This window comes from Protopterus annectens, chromosome 6.part0 (assembly GCF_019279795.1).
Source record: "Protopterus annectens isolate FY-2018-M chromosome 6.part0, PAN1.0, whole genome shotgun sequence".
Lineage (NCBI taxonomy): Eukaryota > Metazoa > Chordata > Ceratodontiformes > Protopteridae > Protopterus > Protopterus annectens.
The window spans coordinates 1,061,946,814-1,061,967,179 of NC_056737.1; the positions used below are offsets into that span (position 1 = coordinate 1,061,946,814).

Consider the following 20,366-nt stretch of genomic DNA (forward strand, 5'->3'; position numbering starts at 1 on the left):
GGTCTTGTGTAGGGTTCCACCATCTTGGAGGCCTACTGGATTGCTATTAAAGCTAGAGAAGTCTCACATTCTGTGGGTGTCATATAGGCTTGTTTCACTGATAATGGAGGCAGTAAAATCTTCATGGGATATAAGCCACTAAGCTTCAGAAATGTTGATGAATAAATATCAGTCATCACTGCAGCTTTACATATGGCATACCATCCATCCATCCATGTTCTGAGCCACTTGTCCTGTTGAGTGTTATGGTGGTTAACAAGCTTAGTTAGACAGACCAGACCTCTCTGCCCACAGTAATAGTATTGGTCTCATTCTGGGGAATGATGAGATGATCTGAAGTCATGTGATAGAGGTAACCTCTTTAGAATGTTTTGAATCTACTCTAGGGCCTCCTCCCAGTGGATTGGGTCTGGTAGACCTCTCATGAGAGGCAGTCAGGGTCATCCTAACTGTGTGCTCAGATCACCTAAACTGGGTCCTCTCAGTCCAAAGGAGATACAGTTGTGTTCCAGGATCCTTCGGGACTGCCAAGGTGTCCACTCTTTCTTGGAGAGTGGGACCAGAAACCATGCGCAGTAATACTTTACACTGGTCAGTACCCAAAAACCGTGACCATAACTGAGGAATGGAATGTAGATTGGCCACAAAAATCAGATCTTCATCCTATATCTCAGTTCCACCTCCTCCTTCTTAGTCTGGTACAATGCCTGCCTTAGTGCTACCACTGCATCCATCCACTGAATCCTTCTCCCAATCCCCTATATTATCACACATTAAGAAAATTCCAAGATACTTAAACGTGTCTACTTGAAGTTGCTGCTGGCCAGTCATCTGCATAGAGCAAACCACACTCTTGGATAAAGAACCATGACCACTGATTTTGCAAGACTTATTCTCATCCTAGTTGCTTCACATTTAGCAGTGAAGCACTCAAGTGCATGCTAAAGAGCAGTTACATGAGGCCAAGAGGACACCCCTGACTTCAGACAATAGAGATACAACAGTCACATTCCTAAAATAGATACCCTACAAACATCCACTGCACCTTGATATCCTATCCGTGAAAATCTCAGCTGGAGGGATGATAAGCTTTAGAACTTGCAGAGTCTTAGAACCACCTTGAATGTATTTAACTTAACAGTAAGAAGGAGGACAACTGACACGCACCATGTTAATTGAACTCATGTCACCTGAGAAATAGTCAAGGCTTTATCTGTGCATGCCACTGGAGCAAGCAGGGGCACTGTTTTACAGTCTCTCTTTCAACACCCTGCTATAGTTTTTTTTTTTTTTTTTTTCAGGAAGGCAGAGATGTGACCCCTCTGTAAATGAAACACACCCTACTCCCCCCTCTTTTAAAATGGGATCCATCACCCTTTTTTGCCAGTGTGGAGGTACAGTCTCCACTTTCTATGTCACACAGAAGAGGCTTATTAACAGTGAGTCCCTAATAGTATCCAGTGCCTTCAGCATTTTCGGCTAGATCTCATCCACTCCCACAGCCTTGCAACTGCATTGTTGTTAATCACCATAGTGAACTGTGCTACAAAAATAGATTCAATCTCACCAGTTGTCTTCCCCAGGGAGGGCATGCCCCCCAGGTTTGGAAGTTACACAGAAATGTTTGTTCAACCTGCCAACAGTGTCCCGTTTTAGATCAGCATTTTTCTGCCCTTGCTGAGAACAGACTGAGCAGTGTCCTACCCAACCCTTCTTACTTGCATAATGGTTTGCCAGAATGTCTTTCAGACCATCCTAAAGTTATTCTCCATTGTCTCACCAAACCCCTTCTGTTGCCTTTGCTGCACCTTCCTGTCATTTCAGTATGTGTCAGTCATATCTGAAGGTTCCTTCAGCAGTGTTACACAGAAGGCCTCTTTCTTCTCGCACAGCTGGTGTCCACCAGCAGATCCTAGCAACATCATCTTTAAACTGCCTCAGCTACTGCGATCATGAACAAGGTCCATTCATACTCCATGCTCCTGAGTTCCCCAATTATAAGGGAGCAGCTCTTATTGAGCTGGAAGTCAAGTTGTTCCTGTACAGAAGTGTTTCCCAAGTGTTCCCCAGACACATTCACCACACATTTGAATGGAGAGGATGAAACAGAATTCCCCATAGTATAAAGACAATAGTAGAGAGGAAGTAATACTATTATGTGTTTACTCCTTACCCTAACAAGGGAAGAATGCAGGGGGGGGATCCAGGGAGCTTAAAAGCACTATGAAATATAGTGACTTCAGGATGTCTTAACACTGGTACCTGTTTACTTAAGTGATTTGCTTGTGATGGATTTTGTGTGTATTATACATTTAAAAAATATTCATTTGTATTTGAGGGTTGAAGGATAATTTTGTGTACATATATGCATAAGGGGTAGATGTACTAAAATCTAACTAGTTTTAGGGCTCTATAAACGTTATTGAGAAGATTCGTACTTGCAGGGGGGACTGAGAGTTTGAATAGTACGTTTTAACTTGTTTCAAATCTTAAACTATCTGAGGTTTAGAACTTCTGTGATACTGAACTGCTCTGCTATTCGTAATGCCTGTTTTTGAAGCCTGTTTGGGGCTCCTAATCTCTTATTTGTCTCTTACATTCCCATCTTTCCTTACCCTTCCCACCAGATGTTCTTGCTGTGGTGAACTAACATGGATTAAAGCAGTATTTGGTCATGGAAATTTGATGTTGGACAACAAATTGAGACTATGGAATATCTTTTTTTTCCAAAAGCATTTTTATTAAATTTTGTTAATAAACATGGACATAAAGTATTAGAAATAAACAATATAAAACGTAACTATTTACACTACATACAAACATCCATGATAAACATTTGTTTTATCCAAGAAAGGTAATCAATATTTATCTAACAATCTTTCCAGTTTTTGCCAAGTTAGTCTTTTGTGTGTTACATTCGATGATCTCTGATAAATAGTTTGCATTTCTTTTTTTACGTACAGATTTTTCTATTGAAATAAACTCAGTAAACATAAGATCTTGCTTATTTTTCCAGTTAAATGTAATTATTTTTCAAGCAATAGCTAGAATTAACCAAAGAACAAGTAACTGATGTCTAGGAATTACACTTGGGGTAGGAACATTGAATAATATCAGAGCTAGTAATTTGACAGTTATCAGACCAAAGGGCTTTTGTGAAATGTCTAAAATCACTCCAGTCTTGTGTGAGAGTGTCACATTCGATGAACATATGAACCAGGTTGGCTTCAAGAATATCACCACACCTCCAGCATTTGCTTTCATTACTCTTGGTTATAAGGTCAATTCTGTGGGAAGTGTAAAATCTTCTATGAATAAATCTCAAGGTATATAGTCTCCAATGTAAAGATGATGAAGTGTTTTTTATTGAATTTAATAAGTGTTTCTTATTATTGTTAGGTAAAGGTTCACCATTAATCTTTATGGAGTAATTCCAAAAAGCTGGGTCAAAAGTAATCAAGTCTTCTTTTAGGATTTTATATACAGGTGATATGCTTAATTTATGTTCAGTGTTCATCAAACTACACCATATGAATAGTTGTATCAATCTTGGTATAATATCAGTTGCCAGATTTATTGACTCTCACTTTATTTTCAACAAACTGTCTTAAAGATTGAATACAGAGCCAGATATAATGTCTGTCAAGATAACTGGCTCATTGGTTGGATCTTCTTATTGTCCATAAACTGGTGCCAAAACTGTAGATTATTCTCTTTAAGATTCCGCATAGGTTCATAGGTATGTACTAGGCTATTGGCCCTAGGGCTATATATAAGCCTAGCCAAAAGGTACCCTGGCTTTCGCCACATAAGAAAATTATTTTCCTGTGCCACTGTCGAGCAGAGCCACAGAACTGATCTCTGGGGTGAATTTCCTATCTTCCATCCAATCATCAAGATTTTTCTTGAAGAGTGCTAATGAGGAGCTTTGCTTGACATAGATAGGTAGTTTGTTCTAGAGTATGGGAAGTCTCTGGATAGGAATCTATCCCTCCAGCATGTTCTGTTTATTATGGTGACAAGGGTTAGGTCCCTAGAGCATGTAGCTCGGATGGCTTGGGATTTCTTTAAGTGGAGCATGTCCAAAAGCTCGGGGTTTGACATAGCTTTGTGTGTTAGGCAGAGATCGCCTCAGAGTAGGCGATATGCGATGAAGTAAAGCTGCAGTTTTTTGAGACAGTCTGCGTAGGGCATCTGCTTGAGGCCGGTAATCCTCTTTGTGAGGTATTTCTGTGGCCTTTCCAATTGTTGTAGATGTCTTCTGAGGTACATACCAAAAGGGGCGTTGTGCTCTATAATGGGTCTAATGAGTGACGAGTAGAGGGGAACAATGACCTCTTTTTTCCTGGATGAGAAACCTTTTGTGATGAGGTGTGCCACGTAGAAGGATTTCCTGACTACTGTGGCAATGTGATTATCAAAGGAGAGGCTACTGTCCACCTGTCTCCCAAGGTCTCTTATCACACTTTCGGTGTTAAGTAGACTACCGCCTATGTGGTAGTTCATGGGTGCAGAGTTTTTACCAAAAGGGATGACAGTGCACTTTTTGGCATTGAGCTTGAGGCCATGGCTTTGACACCAGGCATCTGTCTCAGTGAGGCCCTTTTGTAGGATGTCCACATCTTTTGGAGTTTTGATTATTGCCCCTAGTTTGCAGTCATCTATGAACTTCGTTAGCCAAAGACCTTCTGTGTTAGCCTGTACTTCAGAGAAGTAGATACCAAACAGGAGAGGACCAAGGACTGAACCCTGTGGTATCCCACTTGTCACTGGTCTGAAGTTGGACTTGGAATCTGCTATTTTCACAGTGTGGGTTCTGTCAGTGAGCCAGTTGGCAGCCCATCTTGTGACATAGGGATTTATACCTAGTTTAGTGAGTTTATCTATAATTCCAGAGTGGGGGATGGTGTCAAAAGCCTTGGCGAGATCTAGATAGGCTGTGTGAACCACCTTACCCTCATCTACGGCTTTGGTGACCGCTTCAAAGAAGTCTATCAGGATTAGGAGACATGATCTGCCTTTTACAAACCCGAACTGGGTGGGGTCCTGAGTTTGGAGATTACCAATGTCATTGTTTATAAGTTCCATGATGATACGTTCCATAGCCTTGCAGACCAGGCTTGTCAGGCTAATGGGGTGGTAGTTTCTGGGGTCTGTGGTGGCTCCCCCTTTGTGGAGTGGGATAACCGTCGCTGTGCACCATTCAGTGGGCACATAGCCTGTGGTGAGGCTATGATTGAACATGGTACTTAGGTGGGGTGCCAGTTCGTTCTATAGTTCATGGAAAACGCAGCCTGGGATGTTGTCAGGTCTCATGGATGCTGTGTGCTTGGCTTTGGAGAGTGTGTTTCTTATCTGTGCAGCTGTGATTATAGGAACTTTGCATTCTTCCGGTATAGCGATGGGCCCTTTAGGGGATGAGAGGGGGGTAAAGTTAGCACTGAACCTATCTGCCAGGATGTTGGCAATATCAGTTGGTTCTGTATATTTAGTGCCATTGTGCTGTAACTCAGAGCAGATCTGAGTGTTGCCATTGAGATTCTTGACACAGCTATAGAATGCTTTGTGGTTGTCTTTAGAGTCAGTGGTGATTTTGTTTTCGTAACTAGCTTTGGAGGATTTTATGAGGGATCTCAGCTTCTTACTGAGGCTGACCAGGGAGATCCTCCAGTCATGGGATTTTACTGTTTTTTTGCAACAGTTTCTTTCTTCTGTTGTATATTTTGTTTATGGCAGGGGACCACCAGATTGTCTTCCTTTTTTTGGAGGATAGTATCTTGGTTCTGTTAGGGATTGCACGATCCATGCACTCGTGTAAGTGCTTATAAAGTGCATTTGTGTAGGATTCAGCAGTCATACCTCTATTGTCCGTCAGCATGGGTGTCGTGAAGTTTGCCACTTCTGTCTTAAGAAGCGTGAAGTTGGCTTTGGAGAAATTTTTTACGGTGGTTTCCCTAATGGGGGGTGGGGGAGGGATGTGGATGTCTAAGGTGATTAGCTTGTGGTCAGATCTGACCAACGAGGAATTGACCTCTGGTGTGGAGCACCGGTTGCCCATGTTGGTAATAACCAGGTCTAGGATATTGCTGCCCCTGGTGGGGGTGTGGATAAGTTGATCCAAGGCATTGGAATTTATGAATTCCAGAAAACGTTGAGCACAAGTGTTGGTACATGAATAGTTTTCCCAGTTAATGGTGGGGTGGTTGAAATCATCCATTATTAGGGTGTTAGGTTGTACCCTAATATTTTCCAGTGTATCAAGAAATGAGGAGTGGGAATCCTGGGGCATGGTGGGGTATCTGTAGCAAGCTACAATTTAGATTGCTGTCTTGCCCAGAGTTAGTTGCATTTGGATAATCTCAGATGCATTATGCTGAGCAACTAGCCTGGAGGTGTGGATATCCTTAATGAATATGGACACGCCTCCGCCTTTAATGTTTCGGTCCAGGTTAGGTGGCCGAAAGGTGTGGTATGAATTATAGCCTGGTAATGCAGGGGTACTCTGTGGAGCCTTGAACCAGGTCTCTGTCACTGCACAGATGTCAATGTTCTCCATTTTAAGGAGTGCCTCAAGTGAGTGCATTTTGAGGTTTAGACTTCTACTATTGAGTAGCAATACCCTAAGATTCTGCTTGCTTGAACCTGTTACAGTGGTGAATTTGTCATTTGAACCTTGCCTAAAAAAGGCACTATAGGGGTGGCTAGAGCCTTAGCCAGTATCCGGAATCCCAGGGGCGACAGGTGCAGGCCATCTCTGGCAAAGCATTATGGTTTGTTGATCATGTCATCCCAGGCAGACAGATACTGGATCCCCTTAGAATGACACCAGAAGCTTAGCCAATTGTTGAAGTCAATAATTTTGTCCTTGTACTGTGGTATCATTCTGGGTGATGCCAGGATGCTACTCAGGGCTAGGGTCATACCTGCCTGGGCTACAAGATCGGACAGCTCCTCCATGTCCCTTTCCATGTAGTTCAGGGAGGTACATCTCAGGTCATTCACACCAACATGGACAATGACAGTCATATTTGTCCATGTTGTGGAGTGACCTGAGTGCATGCATTATGTGGTGGATCCTGGCACCCGACAGGCAGCTGACAGTAACTTTCTCCTTGTTTAGCCCGGTGAGTGGAACATCAGTGTGCCTGACTATAGAGTCACCTATGACTAGAGTATTGGGTACGTTGTTATGCCTTATGGGCTGTGGTTGGGTGGCACACTGAGTTTGTGGGCTATGTGTCATTTGGGTTGTGTTGGGGGGGGGTGGAGGTTGCTTGTGTTTCTACGTTTGGAGGTCCCTGTTGCTTGGGCAGCTTTTTACTGAGAGCCTCCGTGAATGTAGGTGTGTGTTTTGTGTTTCTGTGTGTGTGTTTTGGTGGCATAGGTTTTGAGGGAGTATGTGATGAGTGTGGTGTGGTGCAAGTGTTTACCTTCTCCTCCTGACTGTCTAGTCCAGTCTTGGGTGAAGAGAGCTTTGCTTCCAGTTTGGTATATAAGTGCATCTCTCACAGGTTGTAGTGTTGGGTGGTAGGAGGAGAGGGTTGTTTGTGTACATGAGGCAATTGCTGCATTGTCCCAAGATGCCCAGATTCAGCAGGTAGACAGGAGAAAACACTGGGAGCTGACCCTTTAAGTGGAAAGAGAGAAAGGAGGAGCAGAAACTAAATGGATTGGCCTTCTCAAATGTTCTCCCTGTATTAGGTAGAATGAGGTAATAACACTAGACTGGGAGGAGTGTCCCAGATCAAATTTACAGTAGGGGAGGGCAACTGCAAAGCCACCAACTATAAGAACAGCATACAAAGAAGGAGGAAGGGAGAGAAACAAACTGCAGAAATATTTCTCACAGCAGAAAAGCAGCAGTGAGCCATTAAATGAAAGTTATAAGCAGATAAAGGAGTCTCTAGAGAAAGCTTTTAACTGCAAACAAGTTATCAGAATCAAACAACCCAAACAAATGCTTAATAAAAGTGGACAATTTCCAGTTAATACTTCACACACAGTGAAACTAGCTAGAATAGTATGCAGTAGACAAAGTGCTATAAATAACTTCTAAAATAAGCAAAACAACAGGATACTTAATGTTATATTTTATAGATCCGAGTTTGCTCAGTGTCCTTCCTTCGATTAGCTCAGTGTGAAATTGCAGAAACACTCACAAACTTAACTTCTTAGGTAACAGAAAGTTGAAACCTGAGACAACTTTAAAAAAAGCTCAAAAGAGCCAATGAGGTGCTTACTCTAAGCTGTAGTCCAGGTGACCCAGTCAGCCAATGACTTTAAACAATCCTCTCTCACTGAAATGCCTAATGGCTTTGGCTAAACCAAGATGTCCTTGAACATGTGCTCAGACACACAGCCTCCACAAACACTAGGCCCAAACACAAGCCTGAATATGGACAATGCTACAAATATCCACACTACTTAGGTAGAAACAAACTGCAGAAATGTTTCTCACAGCAGAAAAGCAGCAGTGGGCCTTTAAATGAAAATTTTAAACAGATAAAGGAGCCTGTAGAGAAAGCTTTTAACTGCAAACAAGTTATCAGAATCAAACAACCCAAACAGATGCTTAATAAAAGTGGACAATTTCCAGTTAATACCTCACCCACAGTGAAAGTAGCTAGAAAAGTATGCAGTAGACAAAGTGCTATAAATAACTCAAAAAAATAAGCAAAAAAACAGGATACTTAATGTTATATATTATAGATCTGAGTTTGCTCAGTGTCCTTCCTTCGATTAGCTCAGTGTGAAATGGCAGAAACACTCACAAACTTAACTTCTTAGGTAACAGACAGTTGAAACCATCTTATTGATATTGAAGGTATGTAGGCAATCCGGTGTATAAGCTATGGGAAATGTAATGAAAAAGGTGTTATTTAAACTATAATTGTTGTCAATTATATTTTTAAAAATATAAAATATTTGGTTTATACCATGTGAGAAGTGGCTACATTTCTTATTGTATAGGCAATATTCATGGAGTATCCAAAATATTTTATTAATTCCAAAGGCTTCCTTAAACTGGGTTTCTTAGTTCTCAGAGGAGGTTATATGTATTTCATGTAGTTGTTTCCAGCTAAAGGTGTATATGGATGAAATCCATTATAGTATTATGTTAATAATAACAGATTTGGAATATAATTCTATGTTGGGAAAGCCAATTCCATTACTGTCCCAGGCTCTAACATGGCATTTATAGGCTATTCTTGGTTAAAAGTTAGTAATAGGGAATCTATTTGTTTAAAGAATTTTTTAGGAGGAGGGAAAATCAATGATTGTATGTAAAATAAAATCTTGGGCAAAATAATCATTTTTATTAATGTAAGTCTGCCATGGTGAAAAACATTTTGTTCCACTTTTTAGTCAAGTCACTGATTATAGCTAATAGTTTAGTGAAGTTAAATTTAATAGTCTCATTCCATTTATTCTTAATACTTATTCCTAGATAATCCATCTTATCATTTTCCCAGTTGAATGTATTGTATTTTTGCAAATTGCTATTTATTTTCTTTTGATTAAAACTGTTTTGGTTTTATTTTGATTAAAATTGAGCCCTGAAATTTTTCCAAATAGAGTTATGGCATTTATGATATGTTGTAAAGAGCCTTCTTTGTCACTGGATATTACCAGAATATCGTCAGCAAAAAGCTGAACTTTTGGGCAGTATCTCTCATTAACTTGAATTCCTTTGATATTTGGGTTACTTCTAATAAATGAAGCAAAAGGTTCCACTGATAAAGCAAAAAATAATGGGGATAGAGGGCAACCTTGTCTAGTTCCCTTATGAATTTTTGCTGGGGATGATAGACATGATTTCACTAAACTGATATTAAATATTTATAGTGATTATAAAGCATTTGTTAAGATTGAGACCATGGAATATCTTAACATCAACTGATCACACTTATTAGACCAGGTGAGTGAAACTATCTTGCTTTTTTAAAATGATCAATGCGTATTAGTAACCTATTCATTCACTAGTCTGAGATTTTGTCTTTTTAAAGGAAACAAACACATTGTAATATATGAAATGTATATGAAATATCTCCTTTTTCTGCTTAAACAGGTATAAAAAAGTATATTGTTGGTCTGATAATTAAAACTGCAGTGGATTCATCGAACTTAGAAGTAAGTGAAAATATGTTTTCTTTTTTTCTTTACTAATATGTCTTTATTGGTGTGTGAAGACTCTACAACAAAGCCTGTTGTAGTGCAAAAAGTCATGTCAAATACAAGTGAATGTGTGTGTGTGTGTGTGTGTGTGTGTGTGTGTGTGTGTGTGTGTGTGTGTGTGTGTGTGTGTGTGTGAGATACTGGGGGGGGACAGTATCCAGACAAGGGTGTTATCTATATAGATGAGGATACTACAGCAAGGATTTTGAGAATTATTTGCCCCTTTATGGGCTACTCACCCCAGAAATGGGAGACGGGGACAGCAGCGGTCCCTTGCCATCTCAGTTGCTGCCAATGTGTACTTTCCTGCAAAGAGTAACATTGAATTCAGTTGACAATGTGTATGTGGCACTGGGGGTGGGGGTTCTCAGAACCTAACATTTGCATGAAAACTTGGCTGTTTATATATGAGCCGTAAGTTCAGATCTCAGGTCCTAATAATTTTTTCCCTGCCATCTTATTATCCTCCCCAGCCCTGACCATTGAGTCCTGCTTAGCCCCTTGTGGACCTATTCACTTCCTCATTGTGTTTACCCAAGTGAGCAATGGTGGGTGAGAATGTGGAACCAAGTGGCCTTCATCCTTAGCTGTCAAGATGTTTGTAGCCTATCTTCCCACCTTTTAGCAGTCTGACAACATCCACACTTCCTAGACATGACCTACAGTGTTGGAGTGTAAATGCAGTCTACCTCATGGGCTACACTAATATGCATTGGCCAACATGCTTTCCTAGTGATGAGCTGGCACTTATACAGTGAGGCCTTGGCACATCCCTTCCACTGGAATTGGCAAGATGACCACACCCACTCACTTCCATCCCTCCCTGGCCAGCTTCTCCAGCTGCTGAGCTCACTATTTGAACCTAGGCCATCTGAAACATAATCTGTGCTTTATGACTGTGTGCCTTGAAGTAGACTTTTAACTCATTACCATTTTCCAGCTTGTGGGAAGATAGGGATTGCATTTGTTTATTTGTTTGTTTATATGTTTGTCATTTATTCATGCATGCATTTTTCTCTGTTTCTTCTTTTCTATGTGATCCAGGTAAGTGGAGTAATGCTACAGACCTTTTCTGGCCTTTTTCAGCCATGCCTTTATCTGCAGGGCAAAAAGTGAAAGTGAAAGCTTTACACGCATACATAGCTTATAGCAGTCAGCCAGCATGCCTTTCATATGTTGGAGAAAACCAGACTACCTGGTGGAAACCTGTGCAAACATGAAGAAAAGGAAACCTTCAGATTTCACAAAGAGAGCAGAGAGAGGGTAACCTCAGGTCAGAACTGAGCCTAGCATCCTGTTGGTCTAAGTATACTGGGCAGATACAAAGCAGCTGAAAGTTGCTATCGGCCAAAAAACAGACACTAACAAAAGAACCAAATTTGTTTTACTGTGGAAACAAATCCACCAGCTTCCCATGCAGGTGTCTATGTCCCCTGCACACATTTACAATATAGTCTGCTACAAGGTAAAGTTTCTCAATCATAAAGGAAAGAGAATAACACCTTTCTAGTTTAACACTACAGTGGGGATATGAGCAGCAACACTAACAACTGTGCTCCTCACTTTTCCAAGTTGTAATGATTTTTTTAAGTAGGACCTTTTAATTGCTACACTTCCCTTACCCGTATACTTTAAAGTAGTAACGTAACACAGTAGGTCGGGTTTGAAGGTATGCCTGAAGATTTACTTTACTATCACCTAAACTGTATCAGCATGTCAACTGAATACTTAATGTTAATAGATCTTCAAGCAAAAAATGAACCCACAAGGTTGTTTAAAAAAAAAAAAACATTGTGTAGTTCACTATCATATTTGGAGAACAGTAACAAGTCTCAGTTTTCACTGATTGAAGAGACGTACGTGATTCTGTTACTCCATCTCAAATTCCTTATTTACCTCTAATAGTCTCATCATAGGAAGAATGAGTGGCAAACACTGCAACTGCACCGCCAGCCTTAAAACACATAGGCAGCCTTCAGACACTGGACCCAGCCCTGTGTAGCTTTAACAAGGGAAAAACATTCCTTCTTTGAAAAGGTCACCAAGACAATGGATGAAGGGAAAATGGTGTATACCAAGTACCTGGACCTGGCTAAGGCATTCAGTACAATGTCCCACTTGGATATAATTGACAAACTCACTGAAGTGGGCATAAACCCTACATAACTTGCTGGATTGCCAGCTGGCTGTCAGACAGGACCCAGTAAGTCAGGATTGATGGTACCACCAACACTAAGAGACCGATCACCAGTGGAGTACCTCATAGCACTGTGCTGGGACCACTCCTGTTTGGCTTCTACTTCTTGGAAGGAAAGGCTAATATCAAGGGCTTTTTGGCTAACCAAGTTCACAGATGATTGCAGATTGAGAGCTATCTCGAATTCCTCCCATGACGCAAACATCTTACATGAGGGTCTAATACAAACTCTTTGCCAAGAAATGCTTTATAGTGTCTTTGGGAAAACTACCATCCAGACTAATTACTCCATTGATAAGGCACATCTCAGATTTGACCCAGTAGTCAGGGATCTTGGACTATATGTAGACAGTAATCTGGTCTTAGGCCAGCATGTGGCCAAGGTAATAAGAAAATCTTTCTATGTTGGCCATCTTATAAGTAAGGGCATGACATCCAGGTCCAAGGAAGTCATAGTAACAATTTATTCAGCCCTTATCAGACCCATCATTGAGTGTAATGCCCCCCTGCAGCATGTACCTGACCAAGCATATGCAACAGTTGGAATGCCCACAAAGGTTACTTACCAGGAGAATCCAGGTTATAAATACTTGTGCTGTACAGATTTCCTTAAAGCTGTGTCTATACACTCTGCCTCCTTCATGTCAATGGGAAATGATCTATGCCTGCCATACAAGGCAATCTCATATCCAGCTCTGGTGAACCTTTTACACAACCACAAAGCAAACAGCATCAGAACCACTACATCCAAGGATTTAAATTTTGCTTGTGACATAAATAAGCCATGTTGGTGAGACAGATAGGTGTCTCAGAGCTTCCCCATGCTCTGGAACAGGCTTTCCATTCATGTGAAGCACAGCCCACCCTTAACCCTATTTAAGCGTAATCTTGACAAGTGGATGGGAAATCAGAAATTCACCCCAGTTTTCACCCCCGTGTCTCTGATAGACAGAGGCAGGCAGTAATGCACAAACTAACATAGCCCCCCACCCATATAACCTCTAGAAACTGCCTAACTACCATTCCTCCTCCTAAAACATACTCATGCTAGATAGAGACATGGTTGGATTGCATAGCTAGGCTAATAAAGACCCTGGTGGTAATTAGCCAAGTATCTAACTATGAACTATGCTTTAAGACATTCGTATTTCATATAACCCAGTATGACAATTTCAGAAAAGTTCCATACCTCAATAATGATAATCATATCATATTTATTGGAATACATTATTACTTTAAGCCCATCCTGTCTTTGTTCAAACATCTGGCATTAGCATAGAAAATATTTAAAGAAAGGGATTAATTCTATGATGCAATTGCCCCTTACTTAAAAAATTACTGGCATTGCAAATTTTGAGTGATAGATTGTGATCTCCCTGATAACTGAGATGGAATCTACTCCATGCAAATAGTGAATTATCACATTGCGCCTCCTCTCAGTAGGTTCATATTTGCAGACCTCTTGCCAAGCCATATTAATGCGGCTATTTGTTAAAAAACTTGCATGTGGTAAATTGGTAATTAATTAAACTTAACTCCACAGTAGTCATTTTGTGCCACTGCTTTATGCACTGTTATTTGTATACCTATTTTATTTTTTCGTTATTAATATTATCATGAATGTAGAGAAATTTCAAATCCCTTCCATCAAGATGCATTTCTTAGACATGTTGCTTAATCTGCATGCAAACTCAGACGCGATATTTTTATTGATGTCCTTATTGAATGTAATTTATACTTGCATTACCCTCGTTATGTATTAGCGTAAGAATGCTGTATAACATTGCCTTTGTGTTGGATAACTTCCAGGATGGCTGCACACTAAGTATCAGCTTAATTTCAGCTCTCACGGTGTGAAAATGGAAACTTAGAAAAGAGAGCTAATACATTCGTATTTTGGGATAAATTTCAGTTACTAGCTGTTTAGTGCACTGCCTGGATGCCAGCAAAGAAGAAATTTAGAGATCCTGGAAGAAAATCGATGACAAAAGGTGAGAAGAAAACACTGGCTGGGAAGAATGCTGCAGCTGTTCAGGAAACAGCATTTCAAGCTGCAGCATTGGTGCAGGACATGCTACCAGTAATCTAGAAGAAAAATAAGTCAGATGTGCTTAGAGCTGATTAAAATAAAACACTGAAGGAGTATGTCTGCTCAAATATCAAAAGGCTTTAAAAATGAAAGAAACTTTAAACAGATATTTAGATAAGATTTTAAAACTGAAAAAAAATCAGAGGTCGAAATGAAGAAAAGGGTGGCATAGCAGTGGTCACCGTTGGTTTAGATGCAAACATTTTGCTTGTTAAATTTTCCTGTAGCAGTTAGCTTGTGGTCCCCCAAAGGTTTTTCTCAGCCCTGCTCTACTATCAGGTGAAACATTAAGCCTAGCCTCAGAGGTGCCAACATACCTCTCACCTACTAGCCTTTCTTAAGTGCGACCTCTGTTCCTGACCATATAAATTTACCTAACACTATGGATGGACAATTTGCCACAGTTTCCCCAGCCAGCTTGGTCAACATGGGCATTCTGAGGGAGTGTAGCAACTGCCTCATGTTCACCGACAACCCTCTCCTCCTAGTCCACACAAACTCAACATGTGAGAGATGCAACTATATTAAGAACCTCAAGTCCATGCTCTCACACACAAGTTAGTACGTATGACAATGAGCGGGTTTTCAGCATGCACAGCTCGCCTCCTATTCCACCCAAACCCACATCACACATACCTACATATGTGGAAGTCCTCACAAGAAACATACCTAAACCCCATAGACCTCCCAAACACAAGCACCCTACACATAATACTTCCTCTGCAGAACACATTACACATAATAGCTCATGTACCAGTGTCTTACCTGTCAACCCCTTAAGGCAAACCACAAAACCAAACATATTACTCATAGGTGATTCCACCATGAGACACACAGATGTCCCTCTCACCAGGCTGGATAAGGATAAGGTCACAGTCAGCTGTCTGTCAGGTGCCAGAATCCTCCATGTCACACATGCACTCAAGTCTCTCCATGTTGGTGTGAACGACTTGAGACATACCTCTCTGGAATATATGAAGAGAGGCATGACTGAGCTCTCGGACTATGTGTCTCAGGCAGGTATGTCCCTAGCCTTAAGCAGCATTTTACCTTCACCTAAGTGATGCTTCAATACAAACAGAAAATTATTGACATCAATAATTGGCTTAGTTTCTGGTGTCATTCTAAGGGGATCCAGTATCTGTCAGCCTGGGACGACTTGATCGACAGACCTCGATGCTTTGCCAGAGATGGTCTTCATCTGTCACCCCTGGGATTTTGGCTGCTGATTTAGGCACTTGCCACCCCGTAGTGCCTTTTTTTAGGCAGTGTCTCCAGGATGAAATTCCCAACATAAAAACTCCCATCTAAAAACAACCTCAGGGTTATGCTGCTTAACACTAGGTGTCTTAACAAGAAACTGCACCCACTGGAAGCAGTCCTCACCTTGGAAGATAAAGACATTTGTGCAGTCATGGAGACCTGATTCAAGGCTGTGGAGAGCACTCCAGCCATACTGGGTTACAACTCCTTCTACACGTTCAGACCATAAACTGAAGGCTTGAACACTAAAGGAAGTGGTGTATCAATTTTCATTAAAGATAAATACACCTCCAGATTGGTTAAACAGCATTATTCCCTGGAGATACTTCAGGTGCAGTTAGCTGTTGGTAGGACACCTATTCAAATCATTGCCAGCTACAGGACCCCCTCCATGAATCAGGACACCCATTCTGCCTATTCTAATTGAGTCTATCAAGATACATCTGAACACCATGGTTTTAGGTGACTTTAACTATCCATCCATTGATTGGGTAAATTATTCGTTCTCAAGCTCACTTGCACAAAGAATTCAAAACTTCATTAACTCCAGTGCCCTGGACCAGCTGGCTGACACCCTCGCAAGAGGTGCCAACATACTGGATCTGGTGCTTACCAATATGGGAGACCACTGTAGCATCCCCACTGTGAGGTATTCCCTGGTGAGATCTGATCACAAATTAGTCTCATTTGAAGTAACTATCACACCTGACCACCCCCCCCCAAGCAACAACTAAACTAAAAACTTCTCCAAAGCAGATTATAACCTCTTACAGGATGGTATAAATAGCTTCACTGCACCTCCATCCCTCAGATGGAACTGGCAGCTATGCCAAGTTCTATACCAATGCTTTATACATGCACCTTTATAACTGTATTGATTCAGCCGTACCTGATAGGACCAAAACAAGCTCCTCAAGGAAGAGAAAACCTGCCTGGTGGACAACTGCCATTAACAGGCTTTACAATAAGAGGAAGAAATTGCTATCTAAGAGTAAGGGAGAGTGAGCCCTAAACTGGAAACACTCCCTCATCAGCTTAAACAAGCGAATAAGACTTCTTGTGAAGTCCTCCAAAGCAAACTGTGAATCCAAATTAGCTTACTCAACTAAAGACATCCATAAGGTGTTCTTTAGTTTATCTGTAACGTAAAAGGAAAGGCCCAGATTTCTGCTGAACTGGTAGTTAATGATACCACATATACTGAGCCTGTCGACATAGCTAACCTGTTGGCCAACAGGTTCTGTAAGAACTTCATTTCCCTGTACCCCGTGACATCCCTGCCAACTGTCTCGTACCTTGTATCTCTAAAGAGCAGGTCATTAATTCCTCTCTAAGGCCAGGAACACAGCATCTATGGGACCTGATAACCAACCAGGCTGCAGCCTACATAGGCTCCAAGATGAATTAGCAACACCGTAGGGTACTCTATTATAGACCTATTAATGAAGTCCATGAAGTGAATCATCATGGACCCTATGACCTAATAGAATGCTTAAAAATGTATAGGATACACCCTACACTGATCAATTACATTACACTGACCATGAAACAGTGGCCTACCACTTTGTAATTAAGCCATGATAAAGGGCAAGTTATTATTCCAAGGATAACAATTCAAAGGGGGATATTCCAGGGTGACACCCTGTCACCACTGCTATTCTATATTGCCCCTAACCCATTAAGCTGTCTACTTAACAGATTAGGCCATGGCTATAAGCCTAGAAAACAACTTGTCAATGATTTAAAATTGTATAGCTCATCAGATGAGGAACTGAAAGCACAACTGCAAGTAGTCAAAACTTTTTCAGATAAATGTGCAAAAGCAGCCTTTAAAGCAGGAATGCATCAGTTTGGGACAAGAATGTGATGTAAAAGAACTTGAGCAAGAGGGAGTGTATAAATATTTGTGAATTGATGAAGGATCAACAATAAAACATTAACAAATGTGAATAAAACTTAGTAAGGGATATTTTAGAATACGTAAATTAATTCTGAAAACAACGTTGACATCTAGGAACAAAATTCATTCTATAAACCAATTTGCTCTTCCTGTCTTAACTTACAGTTTTGGAGTGATTGATTGGCCCCAAATGTGTTGGATAGATTAGATAGGAAAACAAGAAGGATGCTTCATGCTCATTGTAGATTGGAGTGTTTATGTACCTTTAAGAATTTTTCCAGTGAACTAGCACATGTATATAAATACTGAGCACGTGCAAGCAAGACTACCATTTTTTAGTGAGCTGCAGAGGTGTAAGCATGTATGTGTAGTAGTCAGTCATTTAGTTTGTTTATATTTTATGTTGCTGCTATCAATCCTGATGTGTTTGTGTGTAATAAAGTATATAAACGAACAGCCAAGACTCTTTGTCTTAACTAGTTACATAAGACAAGCAACATGGTGTCAGAATGGGATCCAGAGTCAAGACTATGTGGCAAATGGTTAAAGTTGGAGGAATATATAGAAGTGGATCATCCCTACTGCTCAAACGACTGACAAAACAGGTCTGAAACAAATTCCAGGTACTAAAACTTGCTTAAATTATATTTTTTTTATTCAACGAATGCTCAAAACAAATTTCTAGTTAAACAAAATGTCTGAAATTGTGACGTATTGATAAAAGTATTTGAAATAATTACGAAAGTGTTTGAAACAATATACAAATCACTTAAAATGTATGAAACAAGGAAAACGGCCATATTTTTTCGCTATGTACTACTTTTTCATATTAACTAAAGCTACTGAAGATATCCACAGTGTACAAACTGTTCACAAGTTTGTGCAGTATTACAGTACAGTTATTTCCCAAAACAAAGGCATTTCAAAGAATATTTTGCAAAGTACAGTCTGTTGAAGAGTTTATTGCGCATTTGAACGTTGTTACAAGTACCTGGTGTGTGTGCATGTTCATATATAATTACAAGGGCCATATTTTGCATTGTGTTTAAGCATGCTTTGTTGGCATGGCAGAAGGATTTTGCAGATCTGCTCCACTTGTATTTGATAATAATATTACAGAAGATTGGACAGTGTTTGAGCAAGAATACAATATTTTCATACAGGCTGTATTTTCTGACAAAGATGCACATACAGAGGCATTTATTCTGCTTAATTTAGCTGGTTCAAAGGCCATTGAAAGAGAACATTCATTTGTGTATGCACCTGCTGTGTATGCAGGGGAAGGGGAACCACCATATAGTGGTACCGGCTGAAACAAGGAAAGACTGAGAGAGCTTAAAATGTAAATTTAGAGAAATGTGTAACCCCCAAATGAATATTACAATGGAAAGGAACATATTTTACACCAGAGATCAAAAGCCTGTGAAACTTTTGCAGCATATATAACTGACTTGAGAAATAAGACTAAAACATGCAGATTTGGTGATTTAAGGGATGAGTTGATAAAAACAGGCTTGTGTGTGGTATTAAAGATGATGTAGTGAGAAAGATTTTGCTTTGAGACAGTGATTTAACTTTGAGTAATGCCATAGAGATTTGTCAAATATACAAGCTCACAGAGAAGCATACAAACATGCTTACAAATGACAAATCCATGTTTCCAGCACTTTCCAAAGGTAATGTTGATAGTATTCAGTACATGGTTAAAAGATACAGGCCTAAGGGCATGGTTACTTCAATGAAACCCAGAACCTTTCTAGCATAGTCCAAGGCGTATTCTATAAAGCAGACATGCTCAGTGAAGTACAGGGGTGAGTTAGCAAACTCAAAGCATGTGCCCTCGCCTAGCCTCATAGTCAACTGTTGTAATTGTGGTGGTAATCATGAATCCGAAAGAGAAAAGTGCTTAGCTTTTGGTCAGGAGTGCCACAAGTATAAAAAGTAGAATCATTTTCAAAGGTTTTGTAAATCAAGAGAGGTCCATTCTTTTATTAAAAGAGAACATTCAAAGAGGCAAGTTGATCATTTAGAAAGCTGTGACCCTACTTTTTATGTTGATGGCATGTCTATGCTTGGCGAAACAGTCAATGTGGATGATTTTTGGGCAAAGAATGAAATATTTTGTACTGTTCTGATTAATGGGAGACCCATAGAGCTCAAAGTTGATACTGGTTCAAAGTGCAATGTTATGTCAGCAGAAACATTTGCTACAGTAAAATCTGGTGAGAAGCTTGATTTATCTAAGTGTGTGAAGCTTGTTGCTTATGGTTACAAAGACATGCATCTGGAGTGTTTCTCCCTGGGCCTCCGCTGAAAATTGGCTTTGTTCCAAGTCGGGATTTCCCAGTAAACAAATGTTAAATAAATAAAAAATAAATAAAATAAAAATTATGGTGGTGAAGAAATTCAAACCGAAGGCTCAATAGTGCTTTCATGTTACTCTGCTAGGAACAGGTATGACTTGCAATTTTACATAGTCAAGAGACACAGTCAGTGATTATTAGGCCTCGGAGACAGTTTGAAAATGGGACTTCTTTCATTTAATAAGAAAGTCCACCGTATAAGTTTGAAAGAGAACTGTTCTAATATCGCCCAAACTATTTTTTCTACCTATGAAGACAAACTAGGCAAACTCCCAGTTGTGTACTCCATGAAGTTAGACCATGAAGTCAGTCCAGTCTTCAGACCAGCAAGGAAAGTTTCAGTAGCTATGCAGGGTAGAGTTAAAGCTGAGCTAAACA

General features: G+C 40.3%; 1 protein-coding gene across 3 annotated transcripts in view; it reads left to right on the forward strand.

The window, feature by feature from the left end:
* Positions 1-20,366, forward strand: part of LOC122804679 (exportin-1-like) — an 873,344-nt gene that overhangs the window by 173,971 nt on the left and 679,007 nt on the right. For all 3 annotated transcript variants that reach the window (XM_044074681.1, XM_044074683.1, XM_044074682.1), the window contains exon 5: positions 10,070-10,131. In XM_044074681.1, the coding sequence (XP_043930616.1) occupies positions 10,070-10,131 (62 nt within the window). The remainder of the gene's footprint in view (positions 1-10,069; positions 10,132-20,366) is intronic.